Here is a 21,929-nt window from a genome sequence, read left to right on the forward strand (position 1 = left end):
ACCTCCCAGTCGCGCGGCGCGCGACGATCGGACAAGCAGTTAACTACCGTTCTCCCCTTTGTTCGAAGCTTACGGGACCGTTCCAGCTGCCGCTAGCTACTTCCTATTGTTAAAGGACCGAGGGTTGTATTACGTATCGGAACAACTACTACTATTAACATTTCTAAAAGGTTAAGAATGACAAAGGTGCTGTGAAGTGTAACTCAATGTTTACATTTCTGCTGGCTGCTCAACTACAAGTTGATGTCAATGACATGGAATTATTCCATGAAGAGGCTATATATTATGAAGATATGCCAGTAATATATAAGGTGAGAATGGTTTTATTACCTTTATTGTCAGTTAATATCATAATGTGAATCTGTTCATGCATTTGTTGGTTATCGGAACCGGACAAGGCTTAGCCTACCACCACAAGCCCGGGATGCTGTGATTCATACCAGCGATATATAGACTGAGAAGTGGTCCAAGGAAAAACTTGTGATTAACTGAATCCGTGATTGCTGATCCGCGACTAAGCGAGGCCCCACTGTAATTCGTTCCAAGCCCTACAAAAACACCCGAGTAAATTTTATAATAAAGCTAAATTGACCAATAAACAATGAAATACAACAAATTGGACCATTTAATACCTAACTTAATATGTACTACTAATATGTACTACATAGTACCTATAAATAATGTATTAGTGTACATGGTGTACAAGAAATACTGTACGTACATACATATGTATGTAGTAAATGTGGAACCTTACCTTTCGAATGAGGCAATCTCCAAAAGTGGCGACAGAGGAGGAGGACAAACGGCAGAAAACTTGTACGTACACTTAACTTTACAAAACACATAAAAAATGTCAGGAAACATTAAGACTAAACTTTACGAAACACATTAACAAATGGCACAAAACCTTAACACTTAACTTTACAAAAAAACTTAAAATTAAATCTTAAAATTTTTTCTTCTTTTTTTTATTTTTACATTTTATTTACTTTTTTATACTTTGCGTTTTTTTTTTTTTTTTTCCCACCAATTTCAACTTTCTGTTTTTTGGTAATATCACTTGGATCTTCCTTTTTGCTTACTCGTACTAAAGGCCTCTTTAAAAAATAACTATCCAATGAAGATTGCTTCCGCCTGCTTTTGACAATGTTCCTGAAACGACTCAGGCAAACGTCATCGAACTGTGCAAGTATACCTGTGTAAGCCTTTTCGGGGTGTCTCTTTTCTATAAATGATTGCACCTTATGAAAAGCAGCTAGAGCATCCTTAATTTCTGCCGTTGTCATAGGGTCGTCCTCCTCCTCCTCGCCGCTGTGAGAGAACTCTTCTTGAACAACGTTATGTTGCATGGCCTCCAACTCCTTCAGGTCATCCGTCGTAAGCTCCTCTTGGTACTCCTCGAGAAGGTCATTGATGTCGTCCTCATCGACGACCAGCCCCATGGACTTGCCGAGTGCAACAATCTTGTCAAGATCTGGTTGCGAAACAGTTTCAGGATCGTCAACAGTTTCTGAATCTGCACCAGCTTCGCCCACATTAAATCCCTCAAAGTCTCGGGCGGATATGGCATCAGGCCAGAGTTTCCTCCACGAAGAATTCCAGGTTCGCCTCGAAACCTCCTGCCAAGCTTGATCGATGAGTCGGATGCATATTACAATATCAAAATGCTCCTTCCAAAATTCACGCAAGGTGAGGTTTGTGGTATCAGTGATGTTGAAACAACTCTTTCGTATACAGCTTCTTGAAATTCGATATCACTTGCTGGTCCATGGGGTGGAGGAGAGGGGTGGTGTTAAACAGAAGGTAAAGAACCTTGATGAAAGAATACTCCGCTAGGATATCATCCTCAAGGCCAGGAGGGTAAGCAGGGGCATTGTCCAACAACAGCAGACATTTCAGAGGGAGGCGCTTCTCTTCCAAGAATTTTTTCACTGTCGGGCCATAACACAGATTTACCCACTCAGTGACAAAGAAGTCTTGTTACCCAGGCTTTCGCATTAACCCTCCACATCACTAGAAGCTTCTCCTTTAGCACTTTGTGGGCCTTGAAGGCTCGAGGAGTCTCCGAATGATACACCAGTAGGGGCTTCACCTTGCAATCCCCACTGGCATTCGAACAAAGTCCGAGTGTAAGCCTGTCTTCCTGTCTTTCATAGGCTTATGTCCAGGTAGCTTCTTCTCTTCCTCTGTGATGTACGTCCGACGAGGCATTTTTTTCCAAAATAGGCCAGTCTCATCACAGTTGAAGACTTGCTGAGAACTGTAGCCTTCGTTGATCATCATCTCGTCGAACGTCTTAATAAAGGCTTCGGCCGCTTTTGTGTCCAAGCTGGCCGCCTCCCCATGCCGCACGACCGAATGGATGCCAGTCCGTTTCCGAAATTTTTCAAACCACCCATGAGAAGCCTTGAAGTCTGGGGTTGGCGTCGGTGTCCCTTCTCCTCCGTCGTCTTCAGCCTCGGCAATCAAATCGCCAGAAATAGCACTGGCCTTGTGGGAGATTGCTGTCTCAGTTATCGTATCGCCAGCGATTTCTTTGTCTTTTGTCCAGACAAGAAGCAGCCTCTCCATCTCGTCGTGCACGTGGTTCCTCTTGTTGGACAAAATAGTCACTCCCTTGGAAGGTGTAGCTGCTTTGATGGCTTCCTTCTGCTTAATAATGGTGCCTATCATCGACGGATTTCGGCCGTATTCCTTAGCGATCACACTCAACCGCATGCCAGCTTCATACTTCTTAATTACCTCCATCTTCGTCTTTATAGAAAGCTTTCTCTTTTTTCCGTGAACTTCAGCAGCTTCCTTGGGACACATGACTACGTATACTGTACATAATTAAGTTTGTAGTATACTAAAGTTCTCACACAACACGATAAAGTAGTACAACAAAGTCACTAACACGAATTTACATTAACAAACAAAATTGTACATGTGAACGAATGAATTCCACATGCGTACACAAACGCTGGTGCGAAGCAGTGGGTGAAGGACACCTTTACATAGAGCACGATGGGAGAGATGCTGACCAATAGGAAAGCGGTGACTAGCATCAGGAACCAATGGGAGAGTGGGAAGATGGTGGCAAGTCTACTTAGTTGGCGGTGCGTGAGTTTTAAAATTGTCATCGGCGGTCCAAGCGAATCTCGGGGCTTTACAGCAACAACCTTTCATAACCTGAATTATTTTCGTATGTAGAGCCAAAAAAATCTTCGTATTTGCTTTCGTAAATTGAATTTTTCATAAGCTGGGACTTTCGTATCTCGAGGTACCACTGTATTTATATGATATTTTTTTCATTTCTGATGGTTGCATGCTAAATTTCAAGCAATGAAAAAAAAGCAGCCAAAAATGAACTCTTTAATCTTAAAAACAAAGCATGCTGTGATTTTTTTAAAAAATACTTTTTCTGCTTCAGTGCTAACTCCCGAACGCCACCAGCATACGAGAGACACTTTGGTAAATAGCGGCTCGGCGTTTAACCCTTTAGCGCCGACTGGATGTATTAAACGTCTATATAAATTGTCTGTTGGGTGCCGATTGGACGTATGGTACATCGATATAAAAAAGTTTTTTAAAAATTCGCAAAAAAATAGTTATAGGCCTACTAGGTGAAAACTTTTGAATCACACGCCTTGGGAGATGCTGGGAGCTCACGGATCAAGGCGTTGTTTTGCTTACAATCATTACCCAGGTGCGCAATATTTTCATATAAATAACGATGTGCCAAAATTTCAACCTTCGGTCAACTTTGACTCTAACGAAATGGTCGAAAATGACAATTTGTCCAAAATTGCATTTTTCCTAACTATACAAACCTGAGGTCCTTTTACAATAGGAAGGTTACTAGCGGCAGCTGGATAGGTCGTAAGCTTTCGAACAAGGGGTTCGGTAGTTAACTGCTTGTCCGACAGGCGTGCGCGCGCGACTGGGAGGTAAACAATCACTTTTGCTTTTGGCCCAAGCAAAAACTGCAGAGTGAGGGGTGGCATGAGGTGGGACTATGTGTAAAAGGACCTCAGGTTTGTATAGTTAGGAAAAATGCAATTTTCGACAAATTGTCATTTGTTCCGACACGGCATACAAACCTTCGGTCCTTTTACAATAGGAAGACTCACTTCTTGGTGGGAGGAATCTGAGTCTTTTGTGAACAGACTGGTGTTCGCCCAACCTTGGAATGCCTCCCTGGTCGTAAGAGCGAGGGAGGGATCCAAGCCTCTGTCCGATTGATCGGGGTGTGCACCGCAGGATCAATGGTCAGACCTCTGGACCAAGTACTAAGAGAGAGGCAAGCGTATCTCTTCGTACCAGCAAGCAAGAACAAGTTCCTATTTGCAAGAGGCAACATAAAGTTATGGTTTGTCTCTTGTTGGCATCCACTTCCCCCCCCTTGTAGGAGGAAGTGGTGGATATTCGCTCCCATCCCTAGTGAAAGGGATAGGATGGGGCTCTGTCGTGTAGGCTCAACCTGCATTCTCGTCCTTATCCAGGTAAGGGTGATGACCGTATCCCTCTACCCACAGGTAGAGGGGGAGAAAAAGATAGGAAGAGAAGCCAGTCACTCTCTCATTCACTTATCTATTCTTACAGTCACACCAGGACTCGATGCTGTTCAGCCTGCTAGGGTCTGGGTTAGCTACACAACGTGTTGAGCAGCCACCACGGGTCCCAAGGAAAACGATCCAAGGACCTATGGGCAATATCCAAAAGGTAGAAGGAGGTGCCAGGGGTCTGGTTGTACCAGACCCCTGCCTTCAGTACCTGCGCCACGGAGAAGTTCTTGTGTAACTCGAGGGAGTGTACTTCTAGGTCATCTTGGTGCTGACGAAGAGTCTTCAACACTCAGCCTGGGATGTCGAGTTTCTTCAGATAGCGCGGTCGCGCTTTCACAGGACAAAGCAGCATCTCCTTCGCATCGAAGGCGGTGAAGTCCATTAGGGAGGGGATTGTGAAGGACTCTAACCGATCGTCAGGAACCGAAGGGTTCTGAGTCTTCGCTACGAAGTCAGTACGAAATCGAGCGTCACGAATCCCCATCCCCTGGATGCTTGACTTCACAGGAAAAGTCATGCAATTACCTCAGAGGAAAAGAAGGGAATGGTCGTATGACCTATCCCTCTTCTCGACTTCGGTGATGTCCTGTACCCATACTGGTCTATCCGTCTGCAGCAAAGTGTCTCACATTCTCCTATCCCCATGCAGTGAAGTTCTTCTTCTCGGTAGTGGATAGGACACCGACACTCAATGGTGGGTCGATGGTATGGGTACTGTGACAAGCCTTTTAGGACGAAGAAAAGACTGTTTTATGGAACAACAGAACTAAGTCCACAGCGAAGTTCGTAACTGACTTGGGCGCTCTGACAGCTGCCGACTGACTGCGTTTGGTAGGAGGCAAGTTGTCCAAGCACCCGAGCAAGTCACGTGACCTTCGCCTTAAAAGGGTTATGCCAAGAGACTAAACAAATAATTTGTTCGTCACCGATGCCAGAAGGCGAGGTGATGATTCTCTTAAGGCATGTGCCCAACAGGCGAAAGTCAATTGCCTTCTAGAGACCGAGGTCCCTGATGGCAAGATATCTCATAGTATAGTTGATTCTCAGCTAAGGAGAAACAACACTATGTGTCGCTGAAGACGAAGGTGTACAGAAAATGCAACCTACGTCTTCACAGCTGAACCGAGAGAAGGATTCTCAAGATTCTGAACCTGTGCTACAAAGACTGAGAATGCTAACCGCTATTCATTGCTGTCCGGTGAGGATCTAGTGTTGCAATAAAAGCGGAGCGCTTTTCAGTAATGAAGACACAAGGAAATACTGCCTGAAGAACTGCTTCTCATGGGCTGAACATTTGGAAGTAGAGCTGTCAGGTCGGAGAGTAGGCGATGTCTTCTGACACATCTGTTAATTTGGGGCGAACAATGAATAATTGCACACCTACGAATACGAGATATTTTGAAGACAAACTCAGATGTCTGCAAAAATCATTCGCATTATCGCGGTGTGATGCAGCGGGAGACTAGTACAGACTTCTGTTACCGTGCGGTAAACAGAAAGATGAAAGAGTCCAAGAGATATCTCTGTTGAAAATTCTCGCAATGTCAAAGGCGATGAAATCGAGCGTCACAGCAGTAGATGGTCCTTCATTATTGCGAGAATCCCCGTTAATCAGAGACCTAAGTCCATGATTGTTGGGTAGAGATACGGTTCAGTAGTCAATCAAACCAGGGGAGAGAGAGACGTGACCGACCGTGCATCTCGGAGACCTAGCTGATACTGAGCTGCTATCAGGCAGTTCAATACGCAGTAGCTCTCGGTGACTCGTCATCCTGAGTTGCCAGGTAATCCCTTCCACGAAGAAATGCGTTCGGCTAGAACCATCGAGCATAAAGAATACGCTCGAGCAATTATATTTAAACGAAACGGATTTCGGTAAATACAAAAGCTGATTTGGTGTTGTCGTGACAATACCAAGTATCTAAAATCGAAACTGATAACTGCTGGGAGGTTGCAGGCAACCCCGAGTTGCAGTTCAATTAAGATACAATTCGTCTCGGTCACAAACCGTAGAGTTAACTACGGTATGCGCTTACCCCCCGGACAATTCAACTGTTAAAAGAATCATGTCGCGAGGGTAATATACGTAGTATATTTGTAGGTTCTGTACCACGACCTCCATCCTAAATTCTTTTCCCCTCGAGGAATGAGAATAAGGATTGGAGATCGACCGCCTTCGTTCTCTAGTCAAGAGAGTGAAGGAGAAGTCTTTCCCAAAGGAAAGCTTCAATGGTGAACAGAATACCGAAGACGATAGTTCAAGCCAAACTGGAAGTTCCCGTCCGTTCTTCTCTATTCCAGGTTAATCGTCTACTGTGAGATACTCTTCTTTCAGCAGCAGTATTCTTCCAAATACTAGAAATTACAGGAATTCGAGCATAAGCGAGGTTCCCGATTATCGTGTAACAATTATCGGGGATTCTCGCTCACTTTGGACCGTGGTCTCGCCTAAGTGTTTGGAGATCGTAAAAAACTCAAACACTCTGAGTGCGCTAGAAATTCCGTAGAATTCTAAGCACTCTGCGAAACCCCCACCGAATTCGTCAAACGATATCGGCTGGTGGTCCTCTCGATTCCCGTAGAAATCGAGAAAGGGGCAGGATCCCTCCTCAACGACCGGGGCTTACGTCAGGTAGGACCCGAAGGTCCCCCCGGTAGCGCAGCCCCTAACGTGGGATCTTACAGAGAAATCTCTGTAGGATCCCTCCCCTTTCCCTCGTAGCCGTAAGGAGAGAGGGAATGGGGGAGGAATTGGATACTGGCTCGCCTTCCCAGCGGAACTAGCAGTTGGAGAAGAAAAGGAGCAGCCATCGCCTTACGGCGATGGCCTCTCAGAGCCTGGGAAAACGTATCGTCAGGAGAAAACGTTTTCCCGAGGAGGGTTACAAACTCATACTGTAGGTAAGGGTCTGCCACCACTGTGAACGTCGTCTGGGTGGGGCTGATCGACACCTGACAGGAGAGAGCCGATACCGTCCTCCGACTCATTCCAGTCCTCGTCGAGGTCGAAACCTCTCAGGAGGACCGAAGGGGTATTCAAATACGGTGTCCGAAGACACGTAGAAACGCCTCTGTCGCAGTAGAGGAGGTGAAGTAGCTTGTTCGACTGGCCAGAACTGAGAGAGCCTTCTTGTCCGGAGACGAGAGACTACCTGGTTCAACACAGTCGGCAAGCTCCGATCGCGGCAGACCCACCGTCGATTTGGGTTCCCTCTCGGGCCCCAAAACGACTCGAGCCGAGACGTGGCTCTGCTGGTGGGAGCGGCGATCCTTCCCCGAGGTCGTTGTGCTGACGAATCAGCGCCATAACCTCGGCAAAGTTCCTCTGGATCTCGGAAGTCACAGCATTTTGCAGAGTAGGACCGTTAAGCCCTTCGAACAAGAGCATATTCCGAGAACCTTCCTCCTAAGAAGGGGGAACAGCGACAGCCCTCTCGGTCTCCTCCATCCACTTGTGCATACGTCCTGGCCGGTCCAAGAACCGTGCCTGGCATGTAGGGCGTCGTGGTGGGATCATGAGGGGCGCACCTCTCACGATCACTCCTCAATACCTCGCTCCTCCCGGTGTAACCCGAGGAAGGTTTGAAGGTACGGGAAGAGGCAGACCTGACGCTCCCTCACTCGCTCGCTGGCAGAACCAGCCAGGCTTGGAGGGCTGCAGGCGATCGTCAACCCGCGGTGGCGATCGAGCTGCAGGCCTGGTCGAACCGTCTTGCTGTGGAGAACGGCTGGACTGAGCACAGCGGCCCCGATCTCGAGTGTCAGAAGAGCAGGTGCTGGTTGTTGCCTGTAACCCGATCCCCCCCGCTCCCTGTTTGAAGATGCGACGGTCAGGCGACCTGCAGGCTCCACTGTCACGGTGAGACCGGTGCTTGTCCTCACAGCACGTCACGTCGCTGGTTCCAGCCGTGGCTGGCACCGGCGAACGGGGGGACCTCTTCCCCGCCTCAGCCTGTGGCCGGTCGTGGACCGTCACCTCAGCCCGGGTAGCCAGCTGGTCGCTGCGAGAGCAAGAGCTGGTCTGGTGAGAGTCGCATGAGCGGCTGTCACCAGTCTTCCGCTCCGTGCCGTGAACCTGACGCTGAGCGGGCTCAGAGGTCTGGTTCCTGGCTGCACGGTCGCTGGTAGGCGACCGTACACTCGGTACCTCCCACTGGCGAACGAGATTCCTGGTGGAGAGGCCGAGATGGACCCATGTGCAGTGGCAGAACCACTGACACCAGGCGAGGAAGTACCGGTGTTAGCCAGTACCCCTCTGGTCCCCGTAGTCTTCTTCCTTGCGGAAGAAGAGACGGGCCCCGCTCCCGAAGGAGCAGGAGGACCAGCAGAAGGAACCCTCCCGTCCCACCGAGGTGAGACGGGTCCCGAGAAGCTCCCGAGGGAGACTTCTTAGGAGGGAGGAGGCAACCTTCTTCTTCCTCGGCTGTGAAGCCTTAGAAGTCGAAGGGGAAGAGGCGGCAGCTGACGACGATGAAGAAGATGAAGACGACGACGACGACACCTTCCTCCTCTTCTTCGTCAGCTTCCTCAGGACAGACGTAAGATCTGCCATCCAGGGCGGAGCCGGGGCTGCTGTAGCCGAAGCCACAGGGCCCGGACGCACCTGTACAGACAGACCAAAGTCTGGGGTAGTACCACCACGAACAGGGACGACATCAGCAGGTATGGGCATCTCAGGAACAGCAGGCACAGCCAGCACAGCATTGGCAGGGACAGCCAGCGCAGCAACGGCAGGGACAGCCAGCGCAGCAACGGCAGGGACAGCCAGCGCAGCAACGGCAGGGACAGCCAGCGCAGCAACTGCATGGACAGTCAGCACAGAATCAGCAGGTACGGCAGGCAGCACCGGAAACACAGGAGGTGGAGCAGCAGCCAGCAACATCCTGGTACCGGCGGCAGGTCCAGGGGCGAGCTCTAGGGCAGCGGAAGTGTGGTCGCGGCAGCGCGGCAACCACGAGCGGCGGCGGCACGCCCCCCTCTCGGTACGGCGAACGGCACTTCACAGCGGCTGTAGGCAAGACTGTTACCACGTGAGGCGAGTACACCAGGTGAGGAGGGACGTCGTCACCTGGAGTCGATATCGTTGTCGTGGTCACCACTCCATGGCTGACCGCAGCAGGCCCAGACATAGAACCGCCGCCCCTGGACACTAGGCACGCCCTGCAAATCGAAGGACGCCCATACCTCACCAAGGTCCACCCTCGTGGCAATAGCACCTGCGGAAATAGCAGTAGTAGTGATTAGTGGGGGGGAAGTCCCCTCGCGCGGGGGGGTGAGCCCCACACCGAACGAGCGGAAGACCCCGAATACAATTGTACATCGGGCACCGAGCGCCCTCCCCCGCGCTCGACGGATCGGGCGAGGAGAAGAACCCAGATAACCTCCCCCCCGAAGGGGAAGGGCCATCTGTGGGAGCTGAGCAGGAGGGGGGATTCTCGTTCCCCACCCCCGCACAGCACCCATGTACCCAACAATAATAATAAGAGCCCGAGAGCAATCGTGCCCTCGGCACCGAATGCAAGGGCATAAGGATCAATTCCTTGACTGAGCGGAACTTGAACCAAAAAAAAAATATTCATGCAATCAATAATAAAAGGAATAACATGAAAAAGAATCTTGCATTACGATTCACTTCACAATGAATAAGGGCTCGGAGCGAGCGCATTTGCGCCCTCGGTACCGAGCGCAAGGGTAAAAGGATCCATTCCCGATTATGAACGGAAACCTTGATCCATAATGAATTGATGCAATCAAAATATATATGAAAAATGAAAAAGAATACTGCGCTTGCGATTTCACTTCATACAAATAAAAAGGGGAAGGATCAATTCCCGGGAAATAGCGGAAACATTGATCCAAGTAAACAATGCAATCTCAATAAAATATGAAAATGAAAAAGAACTGCACTTGCGATTTCACCTCATTCAAATAAAAAGGGGAAAGGATCAATTTCCGGGTAAGAGCGGAAACTGATCCAAATGAGTATTTGCTACAATCAAAAATAAATATATGAAAATGAAAAAGAATACTGTACTTGCGATTCCACTTCCATACAGAATAAGTTTTCGTGCCGAGCGCATTCGCTCGGCAACGAGCATACAGGTCAAAAAAATATAAATGAAAAGGGCACTTACTTACGATTTTCATCTACACATTTCCAACCAAAATATAAGCTCGGAGCGAGCGCTCTCCCGCCCTCGGCACCGAGCATACACAATACGAGGATCATTTCTGGGAAAAATGAATTCCCGCACTTACGCCCTTCAGTCCCGGCACTCGGGTAATCGGAGGGCGTGGAGAAACCAAGATCCTTTAATTCACAATTGAATTCAATGGAAATAAAGATGAAATGATTGTACTTACAATTCAGTTTCACTAGATAAATAGAAAAAGAAACACACAACCATGCGAAAGCAACGACGATGAAGCGGGCAGAGAGCGATGATACACGTCTACACGCCAGCAGGCCGAGAGCAAAAGTGATTGTTAACTACCGAACCCCTTGTTCGAAAGCTTACGACCTATCCAGCTGCCGCTAGTAACCTTCCTATTGTAAAAGGACCGAAGGTTTGTATGCCGTGTCGGAACAAAACGCAATTGTAAGCTAAAACTCTTATATTCTAGTAATATTCAATCATTTAACTTCATTTTGCAACAAATTGGAAGTCACTAGCACAATATTTTAATTTATGGTGAATTTATGAAAAAAACTTTTTTCTTACGTCGACATGGTAACTCTTCCGAAAAAATCATAAATTTTTTCGTCCGATTGTCGTAATGTTTGCACCATTTTAAATTAGCCGTTATATAAAGTTTTATATATAGAAATGTGTGCAATTTCATTTAGAATACAACTAAAAACAACCCATGGTTGTAGCTTTTATCAGTTTTGAAATATTTTCATATAAATTATGATAAGTGCCAAAATATCAACCTTCAGTCAACATTGACTTGACCGAAATAGTCAAAAAACGCAATTATAAGCTAAAACTCTTACATTCTAGTAATATTAAATCATTTGCCTTTATTTTGCAACAAACTAGAAGTCCCTAGCACAATATTTCGATTTATGGTGAATTTATAAAAAAAACTTTTTCCTTACGTCCGCGCGGTAACTCTTCCCAAAAAAATCAAAATTTTTTCGTCCGATTGTCGTATGTTTGCACCATTTTAAATTAGCCGTTACATAAAGTTTTATATATGAAAATGTGCACAATTTCATGTAGAATACAACAATAAACAACCTATGGTTGTTGCTTTTATCAGTTTTGAAATATTTTCATAAAAATAACAATGTGCCAAAATTTCAACCTTCGGTCAACTTTGACTCGACTGAAATGGTCAAAAAACGCAATTGTAAGCTAAAACTATTACATTCTAGTAATATTCAATCACTTACCTTTATTTTGCAACAAATTGGAAGTCTCTAGCAAAATATTTCGATTATTGGTGAATTTATGAAATAAACTTTTTCCTTACGTCCGTGCAGTAACTCTTCCGAAAAAATCATAAATTTTTTCGTTCGATTGTCGTAATATTTGCACCATTTTAAATTAGTAGTTACATAAAGTTTTATATATGAAAATGTGCAAAATTTCATGTAGAATAAAACAATAAACCACCTATGGTTGTAGCTTTTATCAGTTTTGAAATATTTTCATATAAATAACGATAAATAGAAAAAATTCGTCCTTCGGTCAACTTTAACTCGACTGAAATGGTCAAAAACTGCAATTGTAAGCTACAACACTTACAGTCTAGTAATATTCAATCAATTACCTTCATTTTGCAACAAACAGGAAGTCTCTAGCACAATATTTTGATTTATGGTGAATTTTTGAAAACTGCTTTTTTTACGTCCGCACGTTACGAATTCATGCATCATTTTGTGATAATATTTTCTCTGTGTTGCCTTGATTGTTTTACAATGTGTTATATACCAAATTGATCGCAATTTAGTGTAAAATACAATGAAAAAAATTAACTTGTTAGCTTTAACCGTTTTGCTCACAGCGCGATTTGTATACAATTATATATTAAATTTTTTTTTTGCGCTGTCATATATCCCAATATTTATATATGATAACATTTTGTTTTTATTTCTGATGGTTGCATACTAAACTTCAGGCAATGACAAAAAAGGAGCCAAAAATGAACTCTTAATCTTGAAAACTAAGCATGCTGTGATTTTTTGAAAAAAAATTTTTTTCCGATTTGGCAGTAACTCGCGAACGCCGCCGGCATACGGGAGACGATTTTTAAAATACTGTTTCAGCATTTAAGGGTTAAGGGTTAAGATGACGCGACATCAAAAACACAAGAGTTCATAGCATAATACTTCTTATGTCTCGTGAGAGGAGGGGGTAGTAGCTTGGCAGAGCCCCTAGAGCGAAGCAAACTGTCCCTGTCTGAAACAGAGGCCATAACCTTCTTTACTTTGCTGCTTAACCATCAGCTGAGATGTGCCTATTGGAATGTAGTCAGTCCTTCACATAGTTAAGTAACAGGATCTAGTAACACAATAGTTTGTACTTTCTATTAACAAAAACTACACTTCCTATTGTCTGCTTTCCTTATTACACCGCACACTACCAGTCAATAACAGAAATGACTTCTAATGATACCACAATATGGATATATTTACATAACATTACCTTTTGGTACAATTATCACAACAGTCTGGTTTGGGAGTATCATCATAGGTCTTGGAGGTAAAGTGTGATAAAATGTCACCCCGACGACAAGTAGTGAGTTCCAAGAATCTCTCCATTTTGTTCATCATTTCTTTCCTGTGCTCTTGGTAAGCTTGTGAGCGTATCTGACTCAGGAAAAACCTGGCAAAAGTTACAATAGTAAATTAAACTTATTCCACAAGATTCTCAAAGGACAGGTCTTACAACAGCATAACTTATACTGAATTAGCAGCTGCTTATATTATCTGATGCACTTGTGGCAAAAAGAAAAACAAAAACAAGGAAACACAATATATTACTTGTACTAAATAGTTACAAATTAATTAAAACACTTTTCACAATACAAGTTTTAATGCAAACATTGATCAGTATACAGTAAACTTCCTCGCACAGGCAGTCCCCGGGTTATGACGGGGATTCCGTTCTTGAGACGCGTTGTAAGCCGATAATCGTCGTAAGCCGGAACATCGTCAAAAATCCTAAGAAAACCTTACTTTTAATGCTTCGGGTGCATTGAAAACTATGTAAACTGCATTCTTATGGCATTTTTCATCAAAAAAACCTTCAAATATTGATTATTTTGCATTTTTGGTGTCATCTTTCATCTGCCAGATGAGCGTTGTAGGCGTCGTAACCCTGGAAATAATGTCTGATGAATATAATTGAAAAGCGTTGTAACCTCGGAACATCGTAAGCCAAGACCGTCATAACCCGGGGACTGCCTGTAACATCAATGAATCAAGAATTATCTAGATAGAGCAAGAGAATAAGAATGTTAAATTCCTAAAGAAATGCCAAATACACTTACTTTTTGCCTTTCCATGGACCATTTTTTTTTATGCTTCTCCTTTTTTAAACTGCCAAACAGACTTACATTAAATCCTAACTGCACACCAGGCAACTCTAATAACATATGGCTTCACCTGAAGTTGTGTTACCAGGTGTAATTTTTTTACCATGACTTTTAAATGCAAATATTTTAATACTGACTCTCAAGCAGAAGCCTGAAATCACTGAGCGACTAGAAAAGGATGACAGCTGGTAAATTCAACATGAGAATTCAAAGTGGGTTCACCAAACACATTATAACACCAAACCACTAGTTCTGAATTTGCCAAAAACTCAGAAAGCATCCACGCAGTGGCATTTCATTGTAAAATAAATAAAGCAAGAATACTCATGATGTTATGACAAACGGCATGCAAGCAAGTTGATATTTACATCATCTCAGCCACCAATTTCTAAACCTTACACCTACACTTAATCAGGAGTCCTCTACCTCTCACTCCCCTCCATCTCCTCCACTTCCAGTTAGATAACCCAAACAGTGGTAATGAATTTGAGCGCTGAAATTTGCCACCAGAATGAAAACAAAAATTAAAAAATGACACCGCTACCAGAATTCCAGGCAAGAAGCAGGGCTGAAAACTGAAGAGCCTGTAGAGAAGCAAATAACATGCTCTCTCTCTCGGAAAAGAAATCTATCCTGTGAGAGCAAAAAGAATCATTATTATCTGTAAGAATATAGGGCAGGGAGTGAGCCGTATGACACGTACCCCTCCCCAACCAAAATGACAGGAAAGAGATAAGATGGCAATCATTACTGGTCCTGCAAGCAGATGAGAAGAACGCAATCGTAGGGTATTAAAATTCATGTTGAAGAAGTGTAGAAATACTCGTATGCTAGACAGCTGAATCCTAGCATAAAAACCTTGTCTGCAACACGAATCCCTAACGTCTTGAACATCCTGAAACACACAAATTCTGAAATACTAAAACATTATCATGTTCCAAGAAAATGTGTAACTAGATAAAATCAAAGCTACATAACACATTAATGTCACAATACAAATGTTTTCAAAATATCTTCAAAATAACATATGTAAAATGCTAAAGAACAAAACGTAGCTGGCTCCCTCTCTCCCTGAAAGGGCAATATCCCCTTGGGAGATACACCAGCATTACAAATAGCACAGATGATGACGAAGCAGAGAAAAAGGCGTGAGGCACATCTACTACAACTTATATCTGTCCCAAATGAACGTGAACATGGGAATCCTGGAAGGCCGTCTAAAAACGTTGACAGTCACGGGGCTTCTGGGCTGGATAAATATAAAACAAACCACAGGCTTAGGTGAAAAAACCGCCTTGGGAAAGGAGAGCAAAACAAAAGTCAACTTTCCAAGACGATTAAAGAAAGAGTGATACGTCATGAGGTTCCCTGAACAGTCGGTGACCAGCTTCTACCTCGTATGCGCATAAGTTGCCAGATGCCAAAGATTTCTTGCTTTACAATCTTTGATTGTTTTTTAACTGGTTTCCAGCTAGCTTAAGAAGATTATTCTATTGCTAAGACCAAAGGTTTGTTCCAGGTATGAATAATTGTAGGTTAAAGGCTGCACTGAGTCTCGGGTACTACAGATCTTGTTAGTAGTTGGCAAGCGGTGTCAGAGCACATGCACATAAAGGTAATACAAGGCATGAGGAAAAATACACAGTATAGCCATACCTCACTTATGTTCATCATAGGTGAGCAGAACTGATCCAAATTTCAGGGAGGATTCTGAAGAGATGTACATAGACACGAGTCACTGAAAAAGGATGTTAAAAGAAATACGGGAAGGGAGCAGAACTGGGAAAAATAGCATCCAAGTTGGTGAGATTAAGAAGTGTATATGAGTTACATATCTAAAACAGTACATCATAAAATCAGAATGGCACCCTCATATTTCTCACCAAAGATTGGTATAAAGCTCTTAAGTTGTACTTAAATTTGAGGGATATGTCTGAGACCTCCAAGTACTCCCATGTGCAAACCCGTCACGCTCAGAGACTAATTCCCTGAAATTTACTTATCACCATCTTTAGAAAAACACTCTCAGGGCTATGTAGATTGAAATATCTGAGTTTAATGCAATAAACTTCAAATTGGTCACCATTTTTAGAGGAAGCCATAAGAATAGCAGCAGGAATAATGAAAGGAAAAACAATACATTCGGACAATAGAAGAGACGCCAATACATGACCATGAGTTACATTCACACTTAGTGACATACTTCCAAGATGCCAGAGCCCAGAGAAAAAAATTCCACAAGTCCAATAGAGATACTTCAAGGTGAAGTTCATAAGGTGCACTGACAAGGGTCCTCAGAACCAGAACAACGTCCCATCTAAGAGGTTTCACAGAACCTCTTGAGGTACCTTCCGAAACAATAAATAAATTACTAAGGACGTGAAAAAGGCTAGTCTGTACCCTACAATAGAAAAATTATAATTTCTTTTGAAAGTGAAGAAAGATTAAAAAGTTTGCAATTACAGGAATTGAGGCACTAACTACACCAGTATTTCCTGAATCAAACTAACAGGAAAATTTGCCCCACTTCCTGTAGTGAAGGTTGGTTGTTGAAATCCTGCTAAGGTTACAAATGCCACTCCTGCAACCACTCAAAATCTTCTATCTCATACTACAGGAGGAAGGGTATAACTGTCTAAAAACATGCTGAAAACAGACTGTTGAGGGGAATCCCTCCAACTACCAAACTTCCTTAAATATATTGAAATTCAATGAACACACAAATCAAAAGACCTGGAACCTACTGCTGATGACATCAGTGATGATGTTTCCAGCTACTGGAACAAACCTGGAGTAATCATATGATGTGTTCTGTACACCGTTAGATATCCATAGCCAACTGGCACAGCAACTCAGGGTGGCCTGCCTCGCTTGGTCCTTGAGTAAATGATGGAAGTTATTTGTGAGGCATGACTAACTTTTCACCTTTCCATGGACATCAAGAATGTTTGAAGGCCAAAATTTTCTGCATAGGTGGTTCATCCTTGAATTACCAGTTAGAGGATGAGACGACAGCGACTTCTGTCTTTTTCTCCTTTGGAGACTTACCCTATCAGAGGAAATGGATTCCTATTGTTTTATACACATTTAAAATTCAATTTAAAATGAATTTCATATTTTCTTGTTACACATTTACAAATGTACCTGTGAACTCTGAAGTCTTCAGGAGAGTAAAATACTGAACATACTGAGGGCATCCCATCTCGACCTGCACGACCAATCTCCTGGTAATATGATTCATGATCTCTAGGAGCGCCATAATGAATAATCCTTCGAACATCTGGTTTATTGATACCCATCCCAAAAGCAATGGTGGCAACAATTACTTCAATCTGTAAGATAAAAGTTGGTTATGACTAGAAGCATCACTATACTGGCAAAAATACACATACAGGTTTACAATCCCTTATCCATAATTCTAAAAACCAAAAAGCTCTAAAAACATAAATATTTTTTGGAGAAAAATAATCATTTGCTAAAGTCAAATAGTGCAATTATACGTAAAGTGATGACAATTTATATATAAGTTGTTTTGCTTGCTGTATCCAGTTACAGTATATTGCATGTATTATCACCATATTGTTAATTTATTAAAGAATATAAACATTGCATTTGATACTGTAAAAACTTTATGGAACCATACATAATCTGTAACAAAAAATAAACCTTTTCCCACTACCTTGTCGTATACAAACTGTTCATGAGCTGTTTTTCTCTGCAGAGGAGTCATGCCAGCATGATACATTCCACAATTCAAACCAGCACCTGAAAAATACAATTTCTTAAATAAGAAAGAATGAAAAAATAATTATGGAAACATATAACTCGCAAACTTTCGTGAAGCACATCAGCAACTGGTAAACCTAAGAAAATAAGACTGATTATGAATGAAGTGATTTCATAATGGGGAAAATACCTTATCTCTGTCAGAAATCCAATTTCATTTATTCATCGTACATTTACAAAATATGATACAGTATTAAATCAATGCTTCCATGATAAACACCCTGGGTTCACATGCATTCCCTACTATTCAAGATAAAGTAAAAGTAACTTTAAATAAAACAGTTCTTTGCTAAACAAATACACCACCCAAACCTTTCAAATATGTAAAAAAATTTTATTCATCAATTATAAGCTCGTTTTGCGGATATATTACCACTTACAACAGAAACATATGAACATACTCCTTGCAAACTTAATTCTTCACAAGCTACTTTTACATCAATACCAATTTCTAGACATGGGAAAATGTTCTAAAAATATATCCCAGGTCAGAAAGTCAAACAAATTGAAAAACATACTAGAGAAACATGAAAAAGTCTGGACATAAGAATAAAATGGATGAGGAAGTTAGTCTGAAAGTGATAAATATGAAAATTGTGGTATTTTATTATTTAAGGATGTACTGTGTTTTGCTACTGCCTTCTCCTTGTCTGTTTTGTAACCCAAGTTTGATACGAGTGTTGTCCCATCAAGAAGCATTATCTCACTTTGTTTACATATGGGACTCTGAGACAATAGTGGTGAATACGCCATACCTACATATCTGTTAGCCAATTATTAGTAATACTATAGGGTAAGGATTACTAGCATTGTAAGGGATATTATCATTTACTGTTGTCATTGTAAATATACTGTACTAGATTATTAAGGAAGGAATTTGTATTTGTTTCAGACTGTAGTAATGGCTTACGTTGAGTAAAGCTTGGCAAGCTGCAGCCAAGTGTTTTTTATTGTCATCGCAAAAATAATCTGACTAAAACCCCCAAGATAACCCAAGAAATGACAGAAAAATGGCAAAGATGAAAACCAAGACCAGACTGGCATCCTGGTGGAAAGTACATAATTTAGAAATTTGTAGGGAACTCATGTCTAACCCCACATGATGAAATGATAACATATGAAAATTATGGTAAAGTGTCTTGCCTTCTATTCATTTATAATTATACTCATGAAAAAAACATCGATATGATGTGAGATCAGGTATTACTATAGTCTGTTTTATTTCATCTGTCCACTTGCCAACATAGGTTTTATATAGATGTGGCAATATGCATAGTTAGCTCTCAATTGGCTGAAGTTAATGTTTCTAATATATTGTACTCTTACTGTAATAAAGATTCAAAATCTTTATTCGGTAATACATCTGCATGCTTATAGCATATAGAAACAACCCTCACACCTCATTATTTAGATCATTAACAAAGCTATTTATGTTGATATTATTACAAGCACATGAATGACATGTTTTTCCTGTAAACATTATCAAAGATTATTGTTCAGTTTACAGATGTAGATGTTACTTTGGTATTATAATAAAGTTGTTTCTATGTACATACCATGAAACTGTACATACAATAAAGTCTGATTGACAAGAAAATCTTGTAATTTGAACAGTTTTTGAATATGTATAGGCCTACAAGTGGACTGGACTATAATAATGAGATAAATCATAATTACTGAAAGCTCATCATTCATTTGTGCGTGATGCGAGTAGATTACTTGATACAATCTCATCTATCATGTGCTTGTGTTGGCATACTATGAACAAAAATCAAAAAGTTTATGATTTATGTCAAAAGGGGTGGCATTGGAGAAATATGACATTGTTATGATACAATAAAGTTTCATACATACTTACCTGGCGATATATACATAGCTATAGACTCCGTCGTTCCGACAGAATTTCAAATTTCGCGGCACTCGCTACAGGTAGGTCAGGTGATCTACCGCCCTGCCTCTGGGTGGCAGGGCTAGGAACTATTCCCGTTTTTCTAATCATATTCTCTCTTCCACCTGTCTCCTGCGGGGAGGCTGGGTGGTCTTCAATTGTATATATCTGCCAGGTAAGTATGTATGAACTTTATTGTATCATAACAATGTCATTTTCATACATTCAACTTACCTGTCAGATATATACATATCTGTTGACACCCTTTGGTGGAGGGCAAGAGACAGCTAACTAACTGACTAGACAGGTAAACAACATATATTGTAGGTATAAATAAACCTTAGTTCCTACCTTCTTAGATGGAAGACTTCGTGGCTACAGCCTAGGAGTCTGCTTCATCTCAAGAACCTTAGCGAGATAGTGATCTGTGGCCAAGAATTCTTGTGGATCTGTCGATGGGGTCTCTTCCACTTACTCGACAGAATCCTAATTGGCGTTTGTCAATGGGTGCACATCCGCTTATATGACAACACGCACTAATTTAAGGAGCACACAACCAATCCCGATCACCCGACCCTAACCCGTGTTAGTTCTAAGATTGCCTAGAGTTATCCCCAAACTCTTTGCAAACAACAAACAAATCGAAAATCATACATACAAAAATAACAAATTTTTGTACCCACTCTAACTAGTCAGATGTCACTCGATTTCCAAATAAAGAGAAGTGAAGGCCGCCTGTGCGACTACTGACACTCCCATAAACCGAAAAACCCGAGAACACATCCGACAGAGGGTTACGTACATAATTTTAAGGATTGGTGCTTTCTCCTTTACCCAGAAACCGTCTGTGCTGACACAAACGGACCTAACGAAAAGCATTTATCATACGTAACTCGTACGTCTTTTAAATAATGGGATGCAAACACGAGTTGCATCTCCAAAAAGTTGTGTCCAAAATGTTCTTTAGTGACATATTTCTTTGGAACGCCACCGAGGTTGCGATTTGCTCTAACTTCGTGGGCTCCCACTCTTAGGAGATTAAACGAATCATCTGGACACTTCTTATGAGCTTCTGTGATAACACTTCTCACAAAGACGGCTAATGCGTTCTTGGACATTGCTCTCTTGGGGTCTTTCACTGAGCACCAAAGACTTTTCTGCGAACCCCCCATGCTTGTTTCTTCCTGTCCAGATAAAATTTTAGAGCTCTAACTGGGCACAGGGATCTTTCTGCCTCTCTGCCCACCAAGCTAGAAAGTCCTTTAACTTCGAAGCTCCTGGGCCAGGGATTCGAAGGGTTTTCATTTTTGGCCAGAAAAAGGGACTGAAATGAACAAATTGCTGAGTCTCCTTTGAAGCCAACTCTTGATTCAAGGGCGTGCAACTCACTGATTCTTTTTGCCGTTGCAAGAGACATCAGAAACAAACACTTTCTAGTGATATTACGGAACGAAGCAGTGTGAAGTGGTTCGAATTCATCTGATGAAAGAAATTTAAGAACTACATCTAAGTTCCAGCTTGGAACCTTAGGTTCGCGTGATTTAGATGTTTTCGAATGAACGAATGAGGTCGTGCAAATCCTTGTCATTCGTTAGATCTAATCCTCTGTTTCTAAAGACTGCTGAGAGCATACTCCTGTACCCCTTAATAGTTTGGTACCGAGAGATGCGACTTTTGTCTAAGAAACAGAAGGAAATCTGCAATTTCGGTCACAGAGGTACTGGAAGAGGACAGCTTCTTCGACCTACACCAGTTTCTGAAAACTTCCCACTTCGATTGGTACACTCGCCTCGTAGATGATCTGCGGGCTCTAGCAATTGCATTTGCTGCCTGGCGAGAAAACCCTCTCGCTCTGACGAGTCTTTCGATAGTCGAAAGGCAGTCAGAGCAAGAGCGGGTAGATTTTGATGGTACCTCTCGAAGTGGGGTTGTTTGAGCAGATCTATTCTGTTTGGAAGAGATCTGGGGAAGTCCACTGTCCATTCCATCACCTCTGTGAACCAGATTTGAGCTGGCCAATACGGAGCGATCAGAGTCATCTTGGTTCCTTCGGATGCCACGAATTTCTGACTACTTCCCCCAGTATCTTGAACGGGGGAAAAGCGTTAAACCGTCACTATTCCTGACCAGTCCAGGAGAAAGGCGTCTGTTGCATAAGCCCG

The 21,929-nt window shown here is 42.7% G+C and overlaps 1 protein-coding gene across 2 annotated transcripts in view; it reads right to left on the bottom strand.

The window, feature by feature from the left end:
- Positions 1–21,929, bottom strand: part of LOC135212025 (bifunctional 3'-5' exonuclease/ATP-dependent helicase WRN-like) — a 279,239-nt gene that overhangs the window by 132,992 nt on the left and 124,318 nt on the right. For both annotated transcript variants that reach the window (XM_064245317.1, XM_064245319.1), the window contains exons 9-11: positions 17,773–17,858; positions 17,238–17,425; positions 13,202–13,381 (exon numbers count right to left, since the gene is read on the bottom strand). In XM_064245317.1, the coding sequence (XP_064101387.1) occupies positions 13,202–13,381; positions 17,238–17,425; positions 17,773–17,858 (454 nt within the window). The remainder of the gene's footprint in view (positions 1–13,201; positions 13,382–17,237; positions 17,426–17,772; positions 17,859–21,929) is intronic.

This window comes from Macrobrachium nipponense, chromosome 40, assembly GCF_015104395.2.
Source record: "Macrobrachium nipponense isolate FS-2020 chromosome 40, ASM1510439v2, whole genome shotgun sequence".
Classification (NCBI taxonomy): Eukaryota; Metazoa; Arthropoda; class Malacostraca; order Decapoda; family Palaemonidae; genus Macrobrachium; species Macrobrachium nipponense.